The sequence below is a fragment of the Gopherus flavomarginatus genome, chromosome 2 (genome assembly GCF_025201925.1).
Source record: "Gopherus flavomarginatus isolate rGopFla2 chromosome 2, rGopFla2.mat.asm, whole genome shotgun sequence".
NCBI classification, from domain to species: Eukaryota; Metazoa; Chordata; order Testudines; family Testudinidae; genus Gopherus; species Gopherus flavomarginatus.
The window spans coordinates 160,161,205-160,189,107 of record NC_066618.1 but is presented as its reverse complement, the minus strand read 5'-3'; the positions used below and the strand labels follow the sequence as shown (position 1 = coordinate 160,189,107).

The 27,903-nt window shown below is 41.8% G+C and overlaps 1 protein-coding gene across 6 annotated transcripts in view; it reads left to right on the top strand.

The window, feature by feature from the left end:
• The window catches only part of DOCK5 (dedicator of cytokinesis 5), a 151,415-nt gene that overhangs the window by 49,966 nt on the left and 73,546 nt on the right, over nucleotides 1-27,903 (top strand). For 5 of the 6 annotated variants that reach the window (XM_050939817.1, XM_050939815.1, XM_050939814.1 and 2 more), the window contains exons 6-19: nucleotides 7,219-7,367; nucleotides 9,996-10,131; nucleotides 10,921-11,078; nucleotides 11,701-11,782; nucleotides 13,465-13,594; nucleotides 16,397-16,469; nucleotides 17,904-18,046; nucleotides 18,829-18,954; nucleotides 19,704-19,828; nucleotides 20,674-20,772; nucleotides 21,864-21,936; nucleotides 23,634-23,737; nucleotides 25,046-25,235; nucleotides 27,117-27,214. In XM_050939817.1, the coding sequence (XP_050795774.1) occupies nucleotides 7,219-7,367; nucleotides 9,996-10,131; nucleotides 10,921-11,078; nucleotides 11,701-11,782; nucleotides 13,465-13,594; nucleotides 16,397-16,469; nucleotides 17,904-18,046; nucleotides 18,829-18,954; nucleotides 19,704-19,828; nucleotides 20,674-20,772; nucleotides 21,864-21,936; nucleotides 23,634-23,737; nucleotides 25,046-25,235; nucleotides 27,117-27,214 (1,686 nt within the window). Of the gene's footprint in view, nucleotides 1-7,218; nucleotides 7,368-9,995; nucleotides 10,132-10,920; nucleotides 11,079-11,700; nucleotides 11,783-13,464; nucleotides 13,595-16,396; nucleotides 16,470-17,903; nucleotides 18,047-18,828; nucleotides 18,955-19,703; nucleotides 19,829-20,673; nucleotides 20,773-21,863; nucleotides 21,937-23,633; nucleotides 23,738-25,045; nucleotides 25,236-27,116; nucleotides 27,215-27,903 lie in introns of those variants that run through there. The other variant, XM_050939818.1, reaches the window with a different exon arrangement.

Below are 27,903 nucleotides of genomic sequence, written 5' to 3'. Positions count from 1 at the left end.
GAGCTCCGCGAGATTTGTTGAAGTCTAAGCACCATTGATTGGCACTTGCTCTGAGCCACAATACCTTGCCCTAAGCCTGGATAGAACTGGCAGAGTGCACAGACCATTCTGCAAAAAGATCCCAACTCCAAACTATCTCCTTCCTCTTACTGTGAACAAAATGAGGGAGAGGGAAAGGTCAGCCAAAGACAGCACTCCCAAGCAATGCAGGGCGACAGCTATAGTGTTCCAGCGGCTAAGACAATAGGCTGGGGTCCAAAGACCTGCACTTTCTTCCTGGCTCCACTGCTGACTTATGATGTGGATCACTTCCCCTCTTCCTGCCTCAGTTTCCCCACCCAGGAAATGGGATGATGATGCTTGTCCCTCCTTAAAGCTTGGAGATCTCCAGATGAAAAATGTTATATAAAGACCATGTGTTAAGTATTTGTATAGATCCATTGGGTGCCACATAATGACATCTCTGATTTTCACCATAGATAAATCTGGGTTGTTTTACATTAGCACTTAGCAGTTCCTGCTGAGATTGGGGCCCCTTTGGGCTATTAGCTGTACACACAGAGAGTAAGAGAGAGCTCCTTCCCTAAAGAGCTTACAATCTACCCAGACAAGTCAGGCAAAGAATGGGAGGGGAACCAGAGGTACTAGATTGGGGAAGTGACTTATCCAAGATCATGCAGTAAATAGGTCATTGGCAGAGCTGGGACCAGATTCTTTGTCTCCCAAGTCTCTGTCCAGTGCCTTAGCCTTTGCACAAAGCTGCCTCTGAAAAGTTGGTAAACCTAGGCTGTTTGTGAAGTTGGTCGTTTTGCTGAGTTAGGCTGAAATGCTGACTCGAAGAAAAACAATTCAGAGTTGAGAATGAATTACCCTTTCTTGCAGAGTGGAGTCTTAAGGCAGATTATAAATTCTGGAGCTTAATTTTTCTTCAGTCAATAGTTACTTCAAGCTGCACAGTATGTGCTCTGAGACTGTAGTTAAGATGAGAGAATAGTTTTAAATTAGCTCCAAACATTTTTCCTAGCCAGAGTAAGTTTGTCCTATTGAAAAATTTCACCCAGCCATAAGTGCATTTTGTTTGTGGTCCACAGAACCACAAGAATTTTTTCCACCCTCTTAGTTTAATGAGAGGCAAGATGTGATGCAATTGCTGTGTAAAGCGAGCATTTTATGCCTGGCTTGTTCCCTTAAAACCTTTCAGGTTCTAGCCTCAGAATCTGTTTTTCCTAAGAGCAGAAATATTTCCTCTTTTATGTGACTTTAGTATGTCAGCGTGGTTTTTAAAATAGACTTGGAAAACGTCATGGTTTGTAATGGATGCAAATTTATTTCCCCCCCTGCAGTATAAAAACACTCAAAGGGAGGAAGGAGGAAGATGGGGAGAGAATGGAAATGGAGAAGAAAGGGGGGATTTTTCTCTTTGGCAGCATATCATTTCACTGCTGTAATTTGTGTAAATTACAGCAAGAATTGCACCATAGTCTCCATTGCAGAGCATCTACTGAGTCTGAAAAATGAATCCAGCCTCTGCATGGTGTATGGAAATCTAGCAAGCACTGGTTGTAAGGGTAGCAAATCTAGTTTCTTTTAGGGTTGTGGAACAGAGTAACAGGGTGAGTGTAACACTGGGCAGCATTTAGCACAGCAAAGCTCCGCTCAGTCATATCGTTGTAGATCCCTGCCTCAGTCAAGGGCGCGGTTTGTAAATGGCAAGTGTAATTCTGGGGTGCACACACAACTAATAAATCTCCTGAAAAGTACAGAGGACCCTCACCTTTGGTTGAATTCAGTGGCAATTGAGGGTGCATAGAACAGGGCAGATCTGGGCGTCTCCTAGAGCTAGCAGGGAATTTTTTTTTTCCTGTGCAAAAATATTTTGACAAAAGGGTTTCATAGAAAATATTTTTTTTTAAAACATTTTGGGTAAAAACAAAGTTGTTTTCAATTTCTGATGGTCAGATATTGTCCGATTTTGCAGATAGAGGGTTGTTTTTTTCTGTGAAAACCTGAAATGTTGTCAAAAACAGACATTTCCTATGGACTTCTTTTTCAACAACAACAACCCTTTTCCATGTGGAAGAACAAGTGTAACAGAAAATGTTTGGTAGGCTCTAGCCCAGCTCATAAGTAAAACGAAGGACCACAATCATTCCACAAGCTGTGGAAAGGAGATACATGAAGAGAATTCAAGCTCTGGTTTAAAAATAGGTTGTACAGGTAGTCCTCGACTTTACAATATTTGAGTTACAACGAACGGCACTTATGACGTTCATAAATCGTCATATTTCGACTTTACAATGCTCGATCCAACATTGTTCCTATGGGAAATTCGAGTTTCAACGTTTTTGACTCAAGACGCGATTTTCAGGAACCAATTGTGTCATAAGTCTGAGGACTGTCTGTATTGCATTTAGCGTGGTAAGCTCCTGCATCCCAAGCTTTTAGCATTCTTTGATCTTTAGTAGGTGTACATACATTGTATCGCTTCCTGTTTGTCCACCATTGAAATTGAAACGTTTGCCATTGTCTTAAAGGGGAGCAAGATCAGGTTCTTTCTATTCCTTTTGTGAGAGGCATATGTTTCCATTGCTTCTAGGTGGGTTAGATTTTTTTAAGCTATTGCCTTTGTACGTGATCTATTTCATGCCAACAGCCCATAGAGCTTCTCATCAATCATGTCAACTGGGCTAAGATCAGTGCAAGATCTTGCTTTACTTCAACCCGTTTACTCAAAGTACATCAAAGTACTGATACATTGGAGCACATATCAATATAGAAATGGCTCTTTTTGGCACTGAAGTGTAAATAGACATATTCTCTGCATGAGCATTGGGAAATGTCACTCAGGTTTTTATCTAGCAGAAGAGTTTTTATGTGTACCTTTTGAGTTCATCCAGATTAGCTTCTGGAGGGTCTTCCACATAGAGAAATCCTATATTATCCACCCTGTTTTTGATATTTGTTGAAAACACACATTGGAAAAATGCAAGGTAAATATAGCTGTCCAGATAAGGAACTGAAATAGGTTCCGTTTTTGGCTCTGATGCAGACTTCCTATGTGACTTTGTGCAAATTGCTTAATTTCTCCTTGCCTCGGGCCCCAATCTGTGTAATAGAATTAATAATGCTTCCTGACATCATGGGTGTTTTGTGAACTCCTCCCCTTCGCCCTCAGTAGCCCTGATCTGAAGCATGTGCAGGTTGCTCTGAGGAGATGATTTGTGTGCAGTGTGGTCAGGGCTAGTTGCTGTGAGAGTCTGACACTTGGTCGATGGTATTCAGAGATGTTTGTGAGACACTCATCAGCTCCATAGTAAATCCTGTAAATAAATAAAATGCAATATCTTGCTGTAGTCACATATGGTCTCCGGTCCCCAACAACAACCTTTGTCTTGTAGTTGGGGTTTAATAGTTGTGTGTAACAATGCTGCTGACTTTAGTAATACAGAAAACACTTTTAGACAAAGCAAATACAGTCGTTTATATCCTTCCTCTTCTTTCAGAGAGGGACAGAGTAGAGAAATTATTTTAAAAAGGCGTTGGGGGGAGTTCATGCTGTGTAGGGACAGTTGTGCATAGCTAAGTACTAATGGTATTAATTACAAGAATGTGTGTCTGTCTTTGAAACTGTTTTCATTTGGAGCTTTTTGCCCATAGTAAGGCCAGATTTCAGACACTGATACCTAAATAGGATGCTCTGATTATACATTCATAATCAGGTGGGCAATCAGGGATATAGCTGCCCATTTTATGTCCCTGGTTGGTGATAGGGACACAATTTTAAACTGTCCATATTTGGAAATTGTGCCCACAGTACATATAGATAGAGATGGATTTAAGCCACATGTTTTGGATCTAGTTAGCAAAGACCCCAAAGTTTCTAGTGTTTGGATCTGGAGTATTGGTTTAGCTCTTTATAAAAGTAGGGCCATATGCAAAATTCCAGCCCAGGTTTAAATTTCAAACAACCTGAATTTCAGAAGTTTCGGGATCTGGGGCTTTGTTGTCTACTAGTGAGTGGTTTAATCTTGGCAGTGCTCAGCAAAGAGGCATTAGACGAGAACTCTTTGCGCTTGTTTTAGTGCATGTCCTGGGGGAGTCATTGACTGTGTTAGACTTGGGAGCAGTCCTTCTAGAATAATTTAAGGAATGTAAAGTTGAAAAATATTCTCCAAAATCACATGATGCAGTTATAATAATAATTATTATTGTTATTACATGGTGCAGTTGCTTTCCCTATCATGGAGGAGTTAATGTTTATATGAATTCATTGCGCAGGAGCTTAGAAATGACTATCTGCACCATAATCCTTATTATCCAGAGCTCTGCAGTCTTATTTCATGTGGCTATGCATGGAATAATTAAAAGTGCTAAGGTATGTTGTAACATAATTGAAACCAAAGAGTGTGTAATTAGAAAGTGCTTACTCATTTGATGGGTTGTAGGCCTTGTTTAGAACATAAGAACGGCCATACTGGGTCAGACCAAAGGTCCATCCAGCCCAGTATCCTGTCTACTGACAGTGACAATGCCAGATGTCCCAGAGGGAGTGAACCTCACAGGTAATGATCAAGTGAGCTCTCTCCTGCTGTCCAGCTCCACCCTCTGACAAAGACTAGGGACACCATTCCTTATCCATCCTGGCTAATAGCCATTAATGGACTTAACCTCCATGTATTTATCTAGTTCTCTTTTAGGGTTTATTAAACTCTGGCAACAGGTATTTTAAAGAAATCATTGGTAACTGAAGAAATCAAACAATGCAGACTTGGTGTAAGCAGTCTATAGAATAGCTGCCATTGACACCTGCTCTGAATTTGGCCTGATACCTTTATGTTCAATATTTAATACTAACCATTAAAGTTTGTGTTCCTGTACCCTTTTGTATGACACCAATCTTAAATCTTATGGGTACAGGATGCAGGTGCCTTTTCCAAGCTGCTCTAAAACGAAGTCCACACACCCCTTTCCAGGGGCTCATTAACAATAGCATAACAAAGTTCATCTCAAGCCTTTAACCAGGCATGACTGCACCTGGAGTTCCTCCCTCAGGTCTGCTCAGCTCACACCCTAGATCCTGTCTTTCTAGGGAGCCATTCCTACCTCTCATATATCAATGTGTATAATGAACCACCTGATTCAGTGAACCAGAAGAGCCCACTTAACTCTTTCTCAGCAGGATCAGCCCCTAGTAACAGGGTGTTGTGTAGCAGACTAACACTGTAAGCCTGTTAAAGAAACATTTCTGATTTTGTCTTGGTAAATTAGATCTAGTGTCTATAATTTCCGATATGTTGCCTTGGACAGCAGGCTGTGCCTAATGCTTAGCGTAAATCAGGGACTTGCCATAATGCATCTGGGTGATTGTGCAATATTGGGGATGGGGGAGAGGAGGGGGAAGAATTCCTTCCTGAGCCCTGTGAGCAATCAATTTGAGAAGCATGGGACTTAATTATTCATCCTACTCAGTGCTGCTACCAATGTTGTAACTGGTCATAAAATTCTCCACCCCTTTTTAAGTACATCTACATCTGTGGCTCTGGCTCCCTTGTAGGAGTAACATGTTGTGTATATTATGAAGCACAAGTGCCTGCCCAATTTAATCTGGGGTGGAACCAGAAAAGGGGCATGTGAAATAGTCTCATTAATTAATTTGGGTGGGGGAGAGCTTCACAGAGTCATTTGTTTTAATAACATGCTGAGTCAGTATTTTAGAATTTTACATGCTGTTTTGTAATGAAAAATTAAAATGTATCTACTGTAGGAAACTCAAGAGAACAAATTACTGCTTTTGGGAAGCTTGTGTGGGAAACTTACTTAGATTGTAAGGTCTTTTTGCTCTGTTTATACAGTGCCTAGCATGATATTTGTCCTGGTCCATGACTGGGACTCCTAGCTGCTACCACAATGCAAATAGGAAATAACCAAGTTATTAATATTTATTTGCATTGTGGGGGCACTAAAGGAATAGATGAAGTCAAGACCCCATTGTGCTAAGCACTGTGCAGACCTACAATAAATGACAGTTGGTGTCCCAAAGTGCTTGCAATTGTGGCCCCGATCTTCAGGTAGACTGCTGCACCCACACAGTGATACTTTCACTTTGGCAAGCTTCTCCAAGGGGCCCAAAGTCTGTATGTGGGCTATCAAATCTGAGTCTCCGAATGCAATGCCATGAGTGCCATGCTAACATAATGTCCCAGGAATTGTTGCGGGGGTGGGGGGATGGGGTGTCTTTGCGTTTTGGATGGATTTTGAGAGTAGGAGTGGAGTGGAGTTATGGGCAGGGCCAAAAGAGCAGACTGCCATGGAAATGAAGCGCAGGGACTCAATTCAGTTAGTGTTCTGACTTTAAAATGTAGTTGCTGATGCTGTGTAAACAGAGATGGAGGCCGGGGTTCTAATTAATCACATACTGTTTCACTCAGGCAATAAGATAAAAGGAACCTTTTTGTTTATAATACCAACGAGATGGAAGAGTTGTTGAGGCTGGTGCAAGGAGAGTAGTAAGTAAGAGTTAGTATGATGAAATTTAGGACAAGACACATTCAGCCTAAATGTTATTTATATTGTAATAGAATAATTCCTAATAGCATCAGGGCTAAGATTTTAGTAACACACAGAGGCCCTTAGGAAGGTTCAGTATGTTGAGTTCTGTACAAACACTTAATGAGAGACAGTCCCCATTGCAAAGAGCTTGTAGTCTAAACAGACCAGACAGAGTGGCACTGGAAAGAGATGGAGAAGTGGCTTCCCAGGAGTCACACAGCAGGTCAGTGGCAAAGATAGAACCCAGGTCTTGTGAATCCTCATCCAGCGCTTTGTCCACTAGACCATACTGCCTGTCTAATTTAATCAAATTCTGTCCATTCTATATTTAAGAAGCACTCATCACATAACATTTTGGGGGCTGGAATGTATTTCCTGGCAATGAGATTGGTGTGGAGTTATCTCCTAAGGAAGCGGCAGAAGTCTCATTGCTTGTAGCATTTAAATGTAGACAGGAGGGGAGGGAAAAAACCCTGGAGAGCAGAAGATTGTAAGAAACAATTCTGCAGTGACACTGAGGGGGTATAATAAGTATCTTAGCAGGTGTTTTCTGTGGTTAGATGTGGATTTGATAATGGTTTCTATTGAGTCACTTTTTGGAAGACTTCTTGAGCTTGTGGTTTTCTGCACACAAGCAGCCTGAAATTATGATCCCTTTTTCCCCTTTAGGACAACAGGATGACACAATTTCGGCATTTACAGCAAATGACCTATTGCCTGATAGAATGGAGATCACAGATACTCTCTGGGACCCTTCCCAAAGATGAGCTGGCAGAACTCAAGAAGAAGGTCACTGCTAAAATTGACTATGGCAACAGGTAAACCCCACTCAGCGTTCCACATGGAACCAAGTTCCCAGCCAATGGTCTGAAACTAGGATTCCTGGGCAGGCACTTGGCTTGTGTAATCAGTATTGACCTGGTAGCAACAGCAGCTATCAATGGAGGCAGCATCTCTAAAAATAAAGTCATGGTTTCTCATCGGAGATGATAATTGCATTGCAAAGGCTTATTGGCACTTCATTAACTCCTTGGAGTTTCAGTCCAAGTACTAAAAGAAAATCCTCTCATCTGCTGAATTTAGCAGATAGCTCACAGATTTTGCACCCAACCCAGCAACTCTTATTTGTACTAATTGTTCTGTTAACCTCATTGTTAATGACTTGTGTAAGTAAAGGCTAAAGGATTGGGCCCTTCACTGGTTCTGTTACTTTAGTGCTGCCTATATATGGTTAGGATAAGAGGCAGTGGATAGGATCCTGGGAGTTGGGAAGCCTGATTTCCATTCCTGGCTCTGCCACTGACCTCTTGTGTGTGACTTAGTTTGTTTCCCCTTTTATCTGTTATGTCTATTGAGCTAGCAAGCTTTTCCGGGCAGGGGCTCTCTCTTACTGTGTGTGTGTGTGTGTGTATGTGTGCGTGCGTGCGTGCATGCACAATGCCTAGCACAATGAGGTTGTAATCTTGGTTAGGGTCTGAAGATAGTACCATACCACAAACAATAACAATAAAATGGTATCTGGATCCTCTGTTTTGGGGTTAGTGAAGCCAAACCCCAGCTGATGAGGGTTTGCAAATGCAGACTCAACCTCCTCAGCCCATGTCCTCACTCAGATCTCTGGTGATTTACCTTCTGTATGAGAGAGAGAGGCCCAAAATGAAACCCAGAGTCAGAACAGCCACACACAGTGGGCGAGTGCAGATCTGAATCAAAATACCCCTAATCTTTGGGGAGCACAAAGCTCAGAATCCTAAGCTGAGCTCTGCAGCTCAGACCCACTGCTAGTGTCTTCTGATGTTGATATGGTCTCCCACCCATCCCTATCTACCTCACTATATTTAATTAACTGTGCTAGGCAGCTCCAAAAGGGAACTATTGAAATGTAATTGGAGATTATGGGCCTGCTTCTCTGTCACCTTGCGTCTTGTGCAGTCAATTACACTGGTACCAAATGGGCATAGAATACGACCAGATTAGAATGGCAGTGTTTTACATTCACTGTGCGCTGGTACAAATGACATTCTAAGGTAGCACAGAATCAGACTTTAAATGATTTCTCCCTGGAAAGGGGACAATGGGGGTTCTCACGCCCATTCGAAATGTGACTAAGCCAGCTGGAGTGGATGTAGCAGCTTGGACTTCATATGCCAATGCTTGGCAAGAAACCTCATCTGTCTGAATTCTGCCAAGAAGCTGGCATCTCCCATGAAGTGTGGTTTGTGCCTGGCTGCCCAGGATCAGGATTTAGATGCAAGGCAGGAACTAAACTGCTTTATGAGCACGTTAAGCGATACAGCTCTGTAGACAGCCAAAGCAGCATTTCATGGGTTTGTATAGACCTGGGATTGTCTCTGTGGCTCATTAATCTATTTGAAGGCAGAGTTGGAAAATTAGCCATTTAACCTTCTTGCAGAAACCGAGTAGATTTAACACATGCACAGATATATCCCTTAAAAATGCATGTAAATTGCCATTGAAGGGGTCTCATCTTAGCTAAACTAATTCATTAATTCTACTCCTTTACTAGATATTTTCTTTACTTACCTTTTTTTATGGTAGGGGTGAAGGATGGTATTTCTGGGTATTAGGGCTACACACAGGATTGGTAGAAGAACTAAAAATGTCATCACTTCTCACCCAGCAGCTGGTCCAGGCTGCAGTTTGATATCTGTAGTTGGCACAATTTTCTAAGTCTCTGGGGGGCCCTGTCTGGGCTAGAGGTTCTGGTCAGGTTGGTTCCTCTAGCATGACTGTAACACATGTGCAAACTCTCAATCAACTGTAGGTCATGCTGTCAAAGCCCAGTCCCCCCGCCCTCCCAAGGCTTCCACAGAACCAAGGCTCTGTCATATCAGTTCATTCCTGTTTCCGCCAGTGTGGATGGGGGTTGCAGCTCATGAGAGGGGGATGTGGGAGACCTTAGCACTTCCTCTGCTGACTTCCTCCTCTGACTGCCTCTGCAGATACAGAGAGAGAATACTTTAAAGGGAATTTGCATGGTAGTTCCATACTTGTATACTGTACCTCTGATCACTGCCTTTGAGACCATGGGGAGAACTGAGGGCTAGTTTCCTAGTCCATGTTGTATCCTGGAGCAGTTCCCCAGGATTCAAAGGAAAGCAAAGATGGATATTGAACCTCCCATGTCATCGCTGACCTTCAATGGTAGCATGACAATATATTGTGATGTTATAGAGCTGTGACAGTTAAAAAAGCAGGTTGCTGTAGTGACGCTTGTCATCTGTTCATCTTTCCAGCTGTCACAGAGATGGACTCTCCATTGGTTCTTTAAACAAATCCCTGCGTTGTTGTTTTTTTTTTTAAGTTGCATGAACATTTTCTGTTCTATTTCCATACTGACATTAAAAAGACTCTTGAAATCGCATTTGCTTCCAACTTATTTCCAATTATTCTCGCTTTCCACCTGTAACATGGATACTGCCCAGGATCTTAGGCCTGGATCTGGTGGTGCGGGATGACAATGGAAACATTCTGGACCCAGATGAAACCAGCACAATTGCTCTCTTTAAGTCCCATGAGATGGCATCCAAAAGGATCGATGAAAGGATCCAAGAGGAGAAGGTATGTCCCTGCTTGTTTGTGGCCTTACCCCCAGGAAGTCACCTGTGTTCTCTGCCTTTGTGTATGTCAGCTGAGTTTTTGAGTAAGGGGTGTTATGCTGTCATAGTGGTGTTCTATCTGGCATCAAAGATCAACTGAATTCCACTGTGCTTCCATTAAAAACAAAGGAGGAGGAAATCCATTTTAGTAATCCATTTAATGAGGCCTGGGCATTTGGAGCTCCTTGGCAGCTTTGAAATTCTCAGATATAATGTAACTTGCTTCTACCTTCCAGGTTTTGGCATCAGGTGCATGTTCAGTGGTAACTGCACTGAATCATCTTTTCAACAGCATCTTAATGGCTTAGGAGCCTGTGTCATTGACTTCCAGCCTATATTCTTTCTAAGATTTGCCCTTCCTTGTTCAATGGCTTTCCATGAGACTTAGGCGCCAAAGTGCCATATGAGCACTTTTGGATATTAAATTTAACCAAACGCATTCTTCTTTTTCCTCCTCTAGTTAAAGACATTCAAGTTGTGATCTATTTGTTGTTCTTGTAAACGTATATGTATGTTACATGTCTATAATATGAACCACTTTGGTTACCCCATGGGTACGGGACACAGACACTCCTGGGGTGCAACATGGGTTTCCCCATCAGTCCTCCTATCCCACTGAATGAATCAACCTTCAGTCCTGTCTAGAAATTAGTTGAATCCTTAAGGAAACCCAACACTAAGCTTTATCCCACGTGAAGCCTCTGTTCTTTCTAAGGAGACTCCTTCATGTTCATTTTATCTTTCTCTGCAGTCTCTGCAACAGAATTTAGATCTCCGAGGGCAGCCAGTATTTAACACAACACATACATACAGCTTGTACATGAACTTCAAGAACTTTGTCTGCAACATTGGTGAAGATGCAGAGTTGTTCATGAGCCTCTATGATCCTGACCAGTCAAAACTGATCAGGTAGGTTGCTGCTGAATCGTAAAGTTCGCTCTTGTTCTGCGGTGATTGTGATGCCCCATCCGATGGCGCTGCAAAGAGGACCATAAGGGAGGAGTTGGTTAGGGTTGTTTTCTTCTTTAGTCTTTTGTTCTTTCTTTTAGTTACTCCATCAACAGTGATTTGGGTAGGACAGGCTAAAATGAGCAGTAATTGGTCAGTATATAAAAGTCCGATATATTAGAGTCCTCTTGAGCCCATATGATACTTAAAAATTCCACAACACTTGTTAAATGGGTAAGCATATTCATACCAGTACCTTAGTCAAATTCCAACTTGTCCCTTTAAATTCTACTTATCTTGTATCCCCCTGCAGTTTCCTTTTGGACTGAATATTTTTTCTTCACTACTTCCCTTAAACTGTGTTTATAGGTTTGGTGTGTTCTGTTAAACAGCTGCCTCTCTACACTCCAGGGGTGGCTGCATTTCACCGATGGGCGAAGTGACTTTCATGTATCAGGTGTATATCACTTGGGGATGAAAGATGTCGGCTAAAATTTTGTAAAGTGCCTAAGCAACTTAGATGCTTTTGAAAATTTTACCTAGTATACATGAATTGCAGAGGTTTATTTTATTTTATTTTTAGTGAAAATTACCTGGTTCGTTGGGGCAGTAATGGGATGCCGAAGGAAATTGAGAAACTTAATAATCTCCAAGTGATCTTTACAGTAAGTTCTGTTGTGTTTGCAGCTTGGAAATTCTCCAGTGCTTAGTCATCCACTGTAATATTTATTATTATTATTTACTGCTTCTCTTGGAGAAGCCCCTAGAGTCCCTAATCAAAACCAGTCCTGTATAAATAACAAAACTATTATCCTCTCTTTCCCTTTTTTAATGAGTGCTATATAAACACAACGATTCTCTTGTATTTTATGGGAGGAAGCTTTTGTATCTGGCAAATGCTGATTTACTTTGGCAAGATGACCTGAGTCAACCAGTATGTTACCAACCAAACTGGAAAGTTATGTGCAGTGTAAGTGCCACATCAAAGACGTGCCCTGGCTTTATATTCCTCACCACATAAATCTAGTTTGCCAGGATTTTCGAAGTGATTAGTAATTTTGAGTGACTCTGTGTTTGGCTGCCCAACTGAAACACTGAAATTAAAGGGATCTGATTTTGAAAGAGTGCTGCGTACAGTGCCCTTTGAAAATCAGGACCCTTTCACGATGTCTTAAGTTGGGCACTGAAAATCACATGTCACTTGGCCACCTCTTTGCAAATCATGGGGGCCACAGCATGTGTTCTTGGTGTGCAAGGACCATACAGACAAAGGCTTTTGTAATCCTTAGCAGAGTAGCAAAGTGGCAAGCTTGATCAGCAAAGTACCACCGAAGAGATGACATCTGATATGTTGCACGTCATTTTAAAACACAACAGCATTAGTGGCACTAGAGTTAATTTTCAAAATGAGAAGTTGCACCTTCCAAAAATGCATGGATACTGATTATGTTTATTACACATTTGCTCAGGGAAATCATGTATGTATGCAAACAGTTGAGCTGCGTCCACAATTATTTTGCCAGCAGAAAGTTTTCCATGCTTTTTGCTTGGACAGTTAAGGTTACACGGAGAAGGTGGGTTGTCTGCATTTGAAAATGTGCCCCATCATGTTTTTTTTTTAATATCTGTAAGGGTATATATTTTTTCCAAATGCCACATTTTAAAGGTATTTCGATGCCTAAAGATGCACGTAGGCACTTTCGGAAATCCTACTGAACTGCATGTTTAGGCACCAAAGTAGATTTAGAAATGGGGTCCTACATGCCTTGTTTGTTGTTTTCAACTGAATTCTATTTAGGAGGAGTTGAGTTTGAGTACATTGTTGGTTCTGCTCTTTGGTGGGGTTTCTGTGTCAATATTTTGCTCTTGGTTCTGAGTTTGTACAGGCATTAGTGAGCTAGCTGGCTGGATTATATAAAATCGCTTGTAACCAGCTGTTCATGAAAGAATAACACTTCAATGTAATCATTTGTGGCATGTTCAGACTAGAAACAAGAGTGGCACAAGCTAACTGTCCTGTCATCAGTAGATAGTGCTTTAGTAATAACATTATTTACCATTGTTTCTAGGACTGGTACTATGAAGTCTTATTGAAGGACAAGGTGTTAAGAAGTTGCTATGTGTTAAAACTGTCAGGCGCATGCCATACATTTGCCTTAGCAACCCTTTTATAAGTGAGATTGTGTTTTTTCTTTTCAGAAATTTATTTCCTAATTTAAATGTGTTTGTGCTTGTCAGATGGCCAGGAAGTGATGAACATTGGCAAATATCTTTTTGTTTTTTCTACGTTCACAAAGCAACTGGGTTTAATTTTCTCTATGTTAAACGGTCTCTGCTGTTTCTCCAGGACCTGAGCAGCTTGGACCTAATCAGGCCCAAAATCAGCTTGGTGTGTCAAATTGTGAGAGTGGGGCACATGGAGCTAAAAGATGGAAAGAAACACACCGGTGGGCTCCGGAGACCATTTGGGGTGGCAGGTAGGAGATACCAAGCTGCAGCAGGCATTAATTGAGAGGGACTGTGGTCCAGTGGATAGGACACTGGCTTGCGAATCGGGAGGCCTGGGTTCTTGGTCCTGTCACTGAACTTGGGAAAGTCAAATAACTTCTCTGTGCCTGTTTCCCAATCTGTAAAATGGGTGTAATAATACTAACCATCTGCCTTTGTAAAACCTTTTGAGATTTACGGAGGAAAAAGTTCTCTGTGATAGCTACATATTACTACTATTCACTACTTATAATGACTGGAAGTCTGTACCCAGTGACTGGAAGTTAGCTAATGTAACATCAATATTTAAAAAGGGCTCTAGAGGTGTTCCCGGCAATTACAGACCGGTAAGTCTAACGTCGGTACCAGGCGAATTAGTCGAAACAATAGTTAAGAATAAAATTGTCAGACACATAGGAAAACGTAAACTGTTGAGCAATAGTCAACATGGTTTCTGTAAAGGGAAATTGTGTCTTACTAATCTATTAGAGTTCTTTGAAGGGGTCAACAAACATGTGGACAAGGGGGATCCAGTGGATGTAGTGTACTTAGATTTCCAGAAAGCCTTTGACAAGGTCCCTCACCAAAGGCTCTTACGTAAATTAAGCTGTTGTGGGATAAAAGGGAAGGTCCTTTCATGGATTGAGAACTGGTTAAAAGACAGGGAACTAAGGTTAGGAATTAATGGTAAATTCTCAGAATGGAGAGGAGTAACTAGTGGTGTTCCCCACGGGTCATTCCGAGGACTAATCCTATTCAATTTATTCATAAATGATCTGGAGAAAGGGGTAAACAGTGAGGTGGCAAAGTTTGCAGGTGATACTAAACTGCTCAAGATAGTTAAGACCAAAGCAGACTGTGAAGAAGTTCAAAAAGATCTCACAAAACTAAGTGATTGGGCAACAAAATGGCAAATGAAATTTAATGTGGATAAACATAAAGTAATGCGCATTGGAAAAAATAACCCCAACTATGCATATAATATGATAGGGGCTAATTTAGCTACAACGAGTCAGGAAAAAGATCTTGGAGTCATCGTGGATAGTTCTCTGAAGACGTCCACGCAGTATGCAGAGGCGGTCAAAAAAAGCAAACAGGATGTTAGGAATCATTAAAAAGAGAATAGAGAATAAGACTGAAAATATATTATTGCCCTTATATAAATCCATAGTACGCCCACATCTCGAATACTGCGTGCAGATGTGGTGTCCTCATCTCAAAAAAGATATACTGGCACTAGAAAAGGATCAGAAAAGGGCAACTAAAATGATTAGGGGTTTGGAGAGGGTCCCATATGAGGAAAGATTAAAGAGGCTAGGACTCTTCAGCTTGGAAAAGAGGAGACTAAAGGCGGGATATGATAGAGGTATATAAAATCATGAGTGATGTGGAGAAAGTAGATAAGAACAAGTTATTTACTTATTCCCATAATACAAGAACTAGGGGTCACTCAATGAAATTAATAGGCAGCAGGTTTAAAACAAATAAAAGGACGTTCTTCTTCACGCAGTGCACAGTCAAATTGTGAAACTCCTTACCTGAGGAGGTTGTGAAGGCTAGGACTATAACAGCGTTTAAAAGGAACTGGATAAATTCATGGTGGTTAAGTCCATAAATGGCTATTAGCCCGGACGGCTAAGGAATGGTGTCCCTAACCTCTGTCAGAAGATGGAGATGGATGACAGGAGAGAGATATCACTTGATCATTGCCTGTTAGGTACACTCCCTCTGGGGCACCTGACATTGGCCACTGTTGGTAGACAGGATACTGGACTAGATGGACCTTTGGTCTGATCCGGTACGGCCGTTCTTATTATGCCCTCCATTCTTAAACTGCCCAGTTCTAGTCCCATGAAACCAAGGTGTCACAGTCGATTTTAAAATCCTTATCATGGAGTCATTTCAAGGCTTGGATTTCCAAAGGAGCCTTAATGAGCTAGGTGCCCGCTTCCATTGAGTTAGGCACCTAACTCCCTTGGCCTGATTTGAAAATCTCAGTTTGAAAACACACAGGGAAAATTAAAATTAAACCTTGAACTAAACAGAATGTGAAATCTAAAGGTAAATTCTTTGCTTTGATCAGATCTTTGTAAATCCCATCCATTCTTCTAGGGAAGAATAGACATACTATAGGCTGGATCTATGAGAAAAGCTGTGTGTGGAAATTTGCTTTGCCTGCTAAAAGGATGACAACACTGAAGGGTGGAACTATGTCAATCAATCAGATTAACAATGCAAATAGGACAATTGACTGGCTGAAGAGAGAGTTGAGAAAACTATTATTCATCTTCTAGGAGGGGAATAAGTATTTTCTGCTTCCACTTGGCTTTTGGAAAGTAATTGATTTCCTTGAGGGGATCAATAAACAGTGTGCAAAGCATCAGAGGGGTAACCATGTTAGTCTGGATTTGTAAAAAGCAACAAAGAGTCCTGTGGCACCTTATAGACTAACAGATACAATGTGCAAAGCAAAATTCTATTTAGACCTTGTTCACAGTTGGGAAATTTTGGCAAAATTTCCCCAGCATTACAACTGTTGATCCTGCTCCACCAGTCAGAACAACATGGAGGGAAAACTAGTATGGATGGGTTGCTGCTTATGGTTCCAATGCCGTGTCAGCCAGCTCTGCTTGGTACTAAAAAAAAAACAGTGGCCCCTTTAGTTCTCCCAAATTTGTTACCACTAGTGTAGCTGAACCAGAATTAGCATCTGTTGGGCAAGACTTTTTGTTTTTTTAACAGTCACTTAGCAGAGGTATAAAATGATCTTTGTTAAACTTGTCTCATTGCAGTAATGGACATTACTGATATCATACATGGGAAGGTGGATGACGAGGAAAAGCAACACTTTATTCCTTTTCAGCAGTAAGTATTGGACATCAGAGTGAGTCACAGAGCTGTATGAATCAGAGCAGACAGTCTTAGAGAATGGCAGTGTCTGTATGGGAGCTTTGGGGTATATCAGAAAGACCTATACAGACACGTTGGTTAATTGTAGAGTCTGACCCTTTTGAAAGAAAAAAATCTTCAGTCATGTAAAGCCCAAAGTCTGCAGCAAAATTATTGACTTGAGTGCCATCAGTAAAAACCTCATCAGCATGATTTATGCTGTGTAACAGGGAAAACGACCACTGGCAGGGGGATGGCTGGTGGGTGGTATCTTAGCACTAGATTTGAAGTAGACAGACTCCCTGAAAGCATACGTTCAAATCATAGAAGGATGAACTGAGGCCAGGTCTACACTACGGGGTTAAGTCTACCCATGTAGCTGGAGTCGACGTAGCTTAGACTGACTTACTGCAGTGTCTATACCGCACTGGATTGATGGGAGAAACTCCCCCGTTGACTTATCTTACGCTTCTCGTTCTGATGGAGTACCGGAGTCAATGGAAGAGTGGTCTGTGGTCAATTTATCGGGTCTTAACTAGACCTGCTAAAATGATCCCTGGTGGATCAATCGCCGCAGCGTGGATCCCCGGTAAGTATAGACATACCCTCAGAGTCCTAGCACATTAGTGGGTGGGTTCCTATAAAGAAGACCTCGAAAATCAGAGGCATCATCTACTGTGCATGGGTATTGGGCATGGGATTCTCAATAGCAACTAAATGATTGGGAGCACAAATCCAATTGAATTTCCCTTGCCTGCACCACTGTGTATCATCTGTCTAAGGATGGAGTAGGAGGAATTGGGTAAAGAGGCTAGAAGTCAGGGGTGAAATGATTCCTGGCTGCATGGTTACAATTTTTGTTTTGGAGAGGAGATTCAAGCCCCAGAACCATGCCTTTCTGCCTCTCTGTTTAGACTGGCCCTTTGATGGCACTGTTAACTTGTTCAGAACGTTACAGTAATGAAAATGAAGCTTGTTTGGGTAAGCTGAACCGTGTTATTACAATCCTAAATATAGCAGTTTGTTTGGTTCAGCCAGCATGTCATTATGAGGGACTCTCAGTGGAGGATTTTTTATTCCTTTCATGGCCTGTTTATGTTACTAGAAAAACTGCCCCAAAGAGTGTTTTTCCTTTCCACAATAACGTGGATTTACAACCGTTTTTTGTCTGTCTTCGTGGCAGGGACATTTTAATTAGAGATTAGCTCATGATGCAGAGTCTGGATCCAAATCTAGGATCTTCCAAAGTTTGGGGGTTCATATCTGGGTGGGGTGAGGTGGAGAGGGAGGGCTTGCTTTGGCTTGTTAAAGACCATAGGGACCAGATCCAAAGGTCAGAGATGTTTGGATCCAGGACTTGCTTGGCCTTCAGTCTGCCTGCACCCCATCTTCTGTTGTTCCACTTCTCAGAATTGCAATGGAAACCTACATCAGGCAGCGACAGCTAATCATGTCCCCTCTAATGACTTCCCATGTGATCGGTGAGAATGAGCCGCTCACTTCGGTCTTCAACAAAGTCATCGCTGCAAAGGAAGTGAATCATAAAGGGCAAGGTACATACATTGGACAAGGAACCAGCTTCACAGGGGAAAGGCTCCCTCTCTTACAGAGGAATTGAATTACTTGTGAAGGTTCAGAAATCAAGGCCACTGGAATCTCTTGCTTCCATTGGGCCGAACTGTGAAATGCTGCTATCCCATCGCCAGAGATTGAACCAGGAATCTCCAAAGCTAAGAGCATGAGCTGCAAAAGCTCCCTAGCTGGGCTATAACAGACTCATATCCTTTGTGGATTGGGCAAGGAGAGGGACTGTAACAGACTCACCAGTGGGTTACACTTACTTTGTATTTATTCCATCCTCATGCAAAACAGACTTGTCCATTTTTCTCACTAAACTAGTTTGCCACCAATGTTGTAGTTACCTTGGTAAACTACACTCCATAGCTTACATCCCCTTTTTATCCCACTACATCCAGCCCCTCTGTTTTTCCTAAATGATTTGGATGTGTCTGAAACCTTATAGTTTAGATTCTGCCACTCTTGCTGAAATTAAATAGCACCTTACTCCAGTGACAGTTCCACTGAAATCGCTGGATCTGCTTGCAGAATTAGGTAATAGTCAGCCAGGAGTAAGTGTTGGAGAATCAGGCCCAGTAGAAACTTGGGGTTGCGTATTTTAGCTGTGTGTTTGAAATACTACATTATATATATATATATATATATCCGACAAGAAAATAGTCATAGTTTTCTCTCCTTAAACCCAGGGTTTATGGTCATACTATAGATATTGCACTTGTACCAGTAAACATTTATTAAGTACCATATTTTTTCTTAGGCCTCTGGGTCTCCCTGAAGCTGTTACCTGGAGACTTAGCCCAGGTTCAGAAGGATTTTTCTCACCTTGTCGACAGATCGACTGCAGTGGCTCGCAAAATGGGATTCCCTGAGATTATTCTTCCCGGTACGTTCCTTATCTTCATGAGCACAAACTTTGACTTGCTACCGTGCTTGTGAAGGATGTGAGAAGACACAGCGATTCTGGATTTACGTGTTGTGCAGAGCTCTGTTCCACAGCTGGTTGAAAAGTGTGTGACGATTTCCACTAAAATTTTCAAATAAGATTAAAAATTTTCTGTTTTGTCAAAAACTTTTAGCAGAATTTCGGAGTTTCATCCACAAAGTGAAAACTTTGAAAATTTTCAGTTTTGTTTCTGTTGTTATATTTTATTTAAGGAAACCTGAAAAATGTCAATGAATGGAATTTTTTGTAGAACATTTCCATTTAGTCAAAAAGCCATCTTTCATCATGACATTTTTCCCCACCTGCTCTATTGAATTCACATAGGGAGGAATTCGCCTTGGCAGATAGGAAAGAGAAATACAAAAGATACGAACTTGGTCATGGCATAATGAAATATGAAGCTCTGTTGTCCTTTATTCACGAGTCCATTTGTGGTCATAAACAGGTGTTGTGTGGAAGTCATGCATGCAAGGATTATTAGCAAGAAGATTGGCACATGGTAGAATCTGATCCAAAAAGTGAGGTAAAAATGAGACCAGTAGTTCAATCTAGAGCTCTCTTAGTATCATTCCAGGATGCGAAATAACATTGTCAAAATCCCATGCTGGGGTGTGAAATGTTAACCCTGTAACTTCCCCCAGCTGGCTGTCCATGAAAAGCGGCTCACTGGGAGTCTCTTAATGTTTCAGGTGATGTTCGAAACGACATCTACATCACTCTAATACAAGGAGAGTTTGACAAAGGGAAGAAGAAGACTCCCAAGAATGTAGAAGTCACTATGTCTGTGCATGATGAAGATGGCAACCTCTTGGAGGTATGGTGGACCTACTTGGGTGGTGGGTGATAAAGATGTTGCTTTATGCACATAGTGGGCTGTTGCAGGATCTCCAGCTGAGATGGCCCTTGCAGAGATCCTATGAGCAAGGACTGTGTGACTGTTCAGTTAAAGTAATTCTAGGGGAATTTAGTAATTCTGTGATTGCATTGCTGGGAAGAGCAATAGAAAATGTAATGGACACACCTGCATTGGTTGAAGGATGGATTAGATGACATAATGGGTCTTTTCCACCTCAAACATCAATAGGAGGCATAGGATATAGGTAAGGTGAGTGCGATGTAAGGTCAGAGCATGGTTCTGGGAATCAGGACTCTTGAGTTCTGTTCTTATCTCTGCTACTTTTTATTTTTCTTCCTCCAAACTTGAGCCTTAAGTTTCACTTAGTCACGTAGGAAACTCAACTGCTGGAGCACAGCTGAAGGTTGCACACCTTGGCAGCTGGAGGCGTGACAGTAATTTACCAAAATAAACAGGTGTCTCACAGAGGCCTCTGCATGCCGAGCTTTAGGTCTCTGTATAACCCTAGTTTATTCCAATCTCTTATACAATGAATTTTAGGACTCAGTCCTACAAAACTTACACATTAATATTGATGTCAGGAAATCTTTGAAGGTTAGGAGTAACATTTTAAAAAATCACCAAAATGATTTAGATGGCTAAGTCCCAGTTTCAAAAGTGATTTAGGCTCCTAAGTGCCCAAGTCACTTTTGAAAATGGGACTTAGGCTCCTAAGTCACTTAGGGTAAAATTTTAAAAAACATCTAGGTATTTTTTCCTGACTTTATTTGATCTTCACCCTCTCCTCATCTTTTTCCCCAAAGAAAGCTATCCATCCAGGTGCTGGTTATGAAGGGATCTCCGAATACAAGTCCGTTGTTTACTATCAAGTCAAGCAGCCTTGTTGGTATGAAACCGTAAAGGTGAGTGTGTGCATTTTACAGTCCTGCTCCCTTCCCCTGGAGCCTAAAGAATAGGACTAATCAACAAGCCTTGAATCAGCCAAGGACATGTAGAGTAGCATGTTGTCCTATGTGGTCTAGAGAGACAGTGTTGTCTGGTCTTTCAGCAAACAGGACTCTGGTCCACTTTCAGCTGTAGCTGAAGGATTTACTAGAAAAGGTATCATCACTGGATCTGTTGTGTGCTTCTAAAAATCATCTGCACCCTTGCTGTAGACAGAAGCAGAGTATCTTTGGGATAACTGAAGGGTTTAACTGCTAATCTGAATTGGAGGGGGTCTCCGAAATGGAAAGAACAGGCCTGCTTTTGTGCACTTGGAATCCTGGTAAAATAAAACCTTGAAAGGCCCTTCCATTTACTTCCTAAATGTTTTTCATGATGAAGGAGAGAGAGGGTCCTGGATTCCAGACATTATTGAAGCTCTGATTGCATAACTCTGGCCAAGCCAACTGGCCACTTATACTACTGTAAGATGCTCTATAAGATGCTGCATCTGAGAAGAGCTTTCCCAGTAACATAAAGTACCAATGCATATATATTTGTGCGTGTGTGTATATACACATGCGTGCACACACGCAGAGTAATTTAAATACCTAGGTACCAATGGATTCAGGGCTGAAAGGCTTTAGCAAATGCTTTCATGAAGATAGTGCAAATTGGATTAGGGGATAAAGTTTTCAAAAGAGCCTATGGGAGTTAAATACTCAAATCTCATTCATTTTCAATGGCATTTGCATGCTGAATTTCCTGTGATCCTTTGAAGATCTTAAACGGAACTAGAGATGAATTTTCAAATGTAGGGCCAGGGACAAGAACTCCTGGATTCTCTCTCTGACTTTTTTCCACTGATGTGTTACATTGGGTAAGGTACTTCATTTCTAACTATGCTTTTCCCATCTGCAAAATGGTTATTAGACTTCGGAGTGAGGGGTTGGAGCATGTTATAAGACTTGTTTTGTTAGTGTTTGTAGAATATTTTGTGTTCCTCCTAATAAGATGCATATGAGAAGCCCTAATTGTTGTTCTATTTGACCTCTCATGTAATGTTCAGGTGTCTATTGCAATTGAAGAGGTCAGTCGTTGCCATCTGAGGTTTACGTTCCGTCACCGATCATCACAGGAATGTAAGTACTTGAAGCGGAGACCAGGAAGGTTTCCCCCCATGTATATTGTGCATTTTGTTGCCTAGATATGTTTGAGTGTCCTGCAAAGCTGGAACCAGCATTTGGCCTTCCTCCTAACTGTAGTCTGCTGGGAAGGGGATGGTTCAGAGTTGGGCATTGGCATGGACAAGCAAGGGAATGCTTTCTGATGAGCCCCTTCAACTTAATGGGTGAGCAAAATGGGGCTGCTAGTCTAAGAAAGCAGGCTTTTCCCACTGGATTTCCAGCACTTTTGCTTCTGATTCTTGTTGGAAATCCCTCAGCAGCAGCCTTTCTTGGTGTGTTTCGGCATTTCCACTTCCTGATTGGAAGCAAGAAATAGGAATGACACATGTAAACGGGGGATAGTTTTTTGAACCTTAAAATGGCTTTGTCTATAAAAATAGGAAAAAGGACTGCCTGTCTTTCGTTCTGAGGAGCTGAACTACTCATTTCATTTTTAAGTCATTTACAAAAGTCAGTGCCGGAATGCAGTATACTCAGGTCTTGATGGCCTCGTTGCAGGAGGACTTTAGATCAAGTTCACGAGAGGTTAATAAGAAAGTTAAATAACCAGAAATCTCATGAAGCTATTTCAGAACCATGGGTGGCCTCATGAGATCAGATCAGTAGCTTGGGAAACTGAACCAAAAAGGGCCGTAAGACACTGTAACCAGGGCCTCCTTGGTTCTGCTTCTGTCTCGGTCAACAGATCACGCAGAGACCCTGTGCTGGTTCAACACCCTGTGCAGTTTATTTATAACTGAGTCCAACCATTTTCACAGCATACCTAGTGCCTTTACAAGCAGGGGGAGACCAATCTCTCTCCCCTTTGCACTGCCTGCTTCCCCCCCTTTTCACTTCCTTCCTGTGCCTGTTTGTGGGCTCTGGCTAATGGCTTCATTAGCCTTTCTGCCTTGCCCCACCTACAAATTAGGCACAGGTCTGCCTCATCAGCTCCATTCTGCTATGCCTGATTTGAGCCGCTGTGAACAGAGTGCTGACTCAGGGTTTCCTATCTAGTACTCTGTCACAGACAAGTCCATAGAGTTAAATGCAAGAGATGATGCCAGATTTGCAAAGATAGAGGCAGTAGGTATGAGGTCAGAAATGCATGCATTTGCGTTCACAATTCCTGTGATTATATGTACAAGTGATTATAAGCTGTTTGGACCAGAGACCATCTCTTTGTTCTGTATTAGTACAATGCCTAGCAAAATGAGGCCATGGGCTATGACCAGAGCTCCTAGCTATTGGAATACAAATAACAAATACATTAACATTTAAGGCTGTGATTCGCAAAACTACCTAAGTGATTTGAGTGCTCAATTATCATTAAAATTAGGCCTCCTTGGAAAATGTCAGCCTAAACTTCTGTGCAGAATTGCTCTGTAGGGATGCAAATTGCAGGGCCTTTCATCTTGCATCTACCCACTGAAAATTTGGATATGATGAGGCATTAACAAGGAAGTGTTCCCATCTTACTGTAAAAATGGTCTTGTGCTTTAAGGTGTGTTGCAATGAAATAGTGCTTTTTAAACAGAAGTTATTACTCTTGCTTTGTTCCTTAGTAGCAGCAAGTCACAAAGGAACCTTCCCATGGGTTGGGAGCTGGGAGATATCCAAGAGACAGACTAGAGACCCCACCTAGCGAAGGTTATATTCTTTTTTCTTTGCAGCCAGGGATAAATCGGAGAGAGCTTTCGGGGTGGCCTTTGTGAAACTGATGAATGCGGATGGAACAACTCTGCAGGATGGCAAACACAATTTAGTCATTTACAAGGTAGTTTTGGGGAAAAACGGTGGTTGCGCAATTCTTGTACTAGTTGAAATGTCTTTCTCAGCCACGTGTGTAGTCTCCTGGTAACACAAGCCCTACTTTACTCGCCAATGGAAAGATCCCTGTTAACCACCAGAGTCTGAGAACCAGTGACACACTAATTTGTGGTCATGATAAGCCACTATTAAATAAGATTGCACTGGGCAGACCTCTGATCACTTTGACACAGGTCTGATACATTCTTGTAGTAGCTTGAGAATCCATTTTGCTTGTTTGCTGTATTTGGTCCCGTAACCCAGACAGCCTGTAGAGAATGGGCATGGAGTCACGTCTTTTCCCTTTTTGCCTTTTAGGAGGAGCTGTCTCTGACAAGGGGAGAGAGACTGTGTTTTCAGGCACAGTAACAGAAAGTTAACCACTGCAGGGAACCACAAGGGTATTAAAGTGGCAGTAAAACCTCTTTAATCTACACATTATAATCTGCACTGGCAAAGTGGCAGTTGCTTCCTACTCTCTGGCAAAGATTTAATAGCGACTCGTGGAGTGAAATCTCCCAGTACTGGGATGTCATTAGTGTTTTATAACGTAGATAATACTACAATACATTTGTGAAGTGCATTGCTACCATGTTAACTTCCATGGTATCATTAGATTGGATAAAATGTGTCAGAGAGAGAGAAACTCATATTTCAGGGTTTAAACAAAACCACCTGAAGCCTTGGGAAGGTTTCTGAAGTGGGCAGGCTATTCCATTATAGGTTTCTTGTTCTTTCATCTGAAGCATCTGGTACTGGCCACTGTCAGAGATGGGATACTGGACTGGATGGGTCACTGATCTGTTCAGGTATGACAGTTCCTGTATTCCTGAGACTATCTATGGATAAGCTACAACACAGATAAAAGAAACCTGGTCCGGTGGTTAGGGACTTGGGAGATGCGGGTACAAGATCTTGTTTTGGGGGGAAATCACTTAGTATCTCTGTGCTTCAGTTTCCCATCTGTAAAATGGGGTTGACAGCACTTTCCTACCCAACAGGGGTGTTGAGAAGATAAATACATTAGAAGATTGCAAGGTGCTCAGATACTCTGAGGATGAGGCCAAATAAGTGCCTTAGATAGAATGCGATTTTTCCATGCACAGTTTAAAAAGAATTCCAGTCCATAGCAGATGTGAAAACTGCCGAAAAAACATGCGGTCTGTTGGAGAGCATCTGTAGCTAATGAGTGCCTGCCTCTTATGTGGACAGGGGCAAGATGGAGTATTATCAGTATCTGAAATGACCCCCCACACACACTTTGTTCTGTCAACAGGGCGATAACAAGAAAATGGAAGATGCTAAATTCTATTTAACTCTTCCTGGCACAAAAGTAGAGGAGGAGAAGGATGGCCCACCAGGCAAAAACCTGCACCACTTGGCCAACTTCACGCCCACTAAAGACAGCACGAAGGACAGCTTCCAGATCGGCACTCTTATCTGTTCCACCAAACTGACCCAGAACGGTAGGTCTGGCAGCGGGGTGGGCGCTATTCTGTGCTGGGAGAACTGTTTGCCAGGTGAACGAGGCCCTCCCCCCTTACACGAAGACTCTCTTAGACACTATTAGGTTAGAGACGACTTTAATCTGCACCTTCTAACACCTTCCTGTTAGGGTGTTAGCAAGTAGAGCAACTCTCTTTTGGTCCTCCAGTGTGAATCATAGAAATGTGGGGCTGGAAGGGGTCTGAAGAAGTTGTCAAGTCCAGCACTGTGTGCTGAGGCAGGACCAAGTAAACCTAGACCATCCCAGACAGGTGTTTGTCCAACCTGTACTTAAACACCTCCAATGACGAGGATTCCACTACATCCCTTGGAAGCCTATTCCAGAGCTTAACTGCCCATGAAGTTAGAAAGTTTTTCCTAATATCTAACCTAAATCTCCCCAGTGCAGATTAAACCCATTACTACTTGTCCTACCTTCAGTTTATGTGGCGAACAATTGATCGGTCCTCTTTGTTACAGCACTTAATGTATTTGTAGGCTGTTATCAGGTCCCCCGCTCAGTTGTCTTCTCTCAAAACTAAAGATGCCCAGGTTTTGTAACCATTCCTCATAGGTCAGGGTTTCTAACCTTTGCTCATTTTTGTTGCTTTCCTCTGGAATCTCTCCATTTTTTCCACATCTTTCCTAAAGTGTGTCCAGACCTGGATACAGCGCTCCAGGCTTCACCCCAGGGAAAATTACCTCGTATGTGTGACACTCCAGTTAATTCACTCCAGAATAGTTGCCTTTTTCATGGCTGCATCACATTGTTGACTTGACTTCAATTTGTGATGCACTATAAATACCAGATCCTTTTCAGAAGTACCACCGTCTAGCCAGTTATTCCCCATTTTGTGGCTGTGCATTTGATTTGTCCTTCCTAAATGAAGTATTTTGTACTTGTCACTGTTGAATTTCATCTTGTTGAATTCAGCACAATTCTCTAATTTTTCAAGATCATTTTGAATTCTCATCCTGTCCTCTAATGTGCTTGCAACCCTTCCCAGCTTGGTATTGTCTGCACATTTTATAGGTATTCAGCTGGAGACAGGGCCAAAATCAGTGGTGATGGGTAAAATATATATGGGGGGGGGGGATAGGTCACATATTAGTAAGTGACTCTGAGACTGTCAGTCTAAATCTAGAAGGGGAATCAACATACTGTGTGGTTTTGGGGTGGAGACAGTATAAATTATGCCAACTCAAACTTCCATTAGATTCTAAATTTGGCCTTCTGTGTCTTGATTGCATATTATGTGTCTGCTCTTCCTTTAAAAGCTAGTGATCAAGTTCATTTGCAGATTGTGGTTGAGATCTTCAGAGCAGTCTAGGGGATGAACACATACATCCACTGGTAGCTTTCATGACGGTTATGTCTCTAAATCTCCTAGACTGTTTTGAAAATCTCAACCACAGCCTGTCACTGAATTTGATGTCCCTGGATGGTCCAGAGCTGTGATCGATGAAGCCCACAGCTTAACTCGCTTCCTAAAAGAGGCTTAAAGTGTAGCTTTAAGAAGCATTCCGAAAACTCTGAAGTAAACGTAAGAATGTTTGTCAGTCAAGTCATTCAGTATGATGGAATTCTCAGCTTATGGGTGTCCTCTCTTAAGTACATGAGAAGTCTGCAAAATCATGTTTCGTGTGCTAGGATTTAAAATCATAGGTGTGCCTCTAAGAGCAAGGGCAACACTTGGCAAAGTTGAAACAGGCATTAAAAAGTAATATGACTTGTTTCTTATAAGCTGATACTAACAACAAGCACTGTTTCCATTACTTTATTGGTCTGAAGCCATTAGAGTAAATCAGCTCTGGTGTTCTTTGCGATCTGTCACTAATTAACGTTGTTCTGTCATTGGTAGTTGACCTGCTGGGTTTGTTGAACTGGCGTTCTAACTCTCAGCACATCGCGCACAACCTAAAGAAGCTAATGGACGTGGAAGGAGGAGAAATTGTAAAGGTACATGTCATAAACAGATAGCTAAGGGTTAATGTCTCTTTCACCTGAAGCACCTGACCAGAGGACCAATCAGAAAACCGGATTTTTTCAACTCTGGGTGGAGGGATGTTTGTGTCTGAGTCTTTGTTTTCTGTCTGCCTGCTTTCTCTGAGCTTTGGAGAAGTAGTTTCTGTTTTCTAGTCTTCTGTTTCTAAGTGTAAGGACAAAGAGATCAGATAGTAAGTTATATGGTTTCTTTTCTTTGGTATTTGCATGAATATAAGTGCTGGAGTGCTTTGATTTGTATCTTTTTTGAATAAGGCTGTTTATTCAATATTCTTTTAAGCAATCGACCCTGTATTTTATCACCTTAATACAGAGAGACCATTTGTATGTATTTTTCCTTTCTCTTTTATATAAAGCTTTCTTTTAAGACCTGTTGAAGTTTTCTTTACTGGGAAATTTCAGGGAAATTGAGTCTGTACTCACCAGGGAATTGGTGGGAGGAAGAAATCAGGGGAGATCTGTGTGTTGGATTTGCTAGCCTGATTTTGCATTCCCTCTGGGGGAATAGGAAAGTACTTTTTGTTTCCAGGACTGGGAACAGAGAGGGGGGAGTCACTCTGTGTAGTTTCACAGAGCTTGTGTCTGTGTATCTCTCCAGGAGCACCTGGAGGGGGGAAGGGAAAAAGGATTATTTCCCTTTGTTG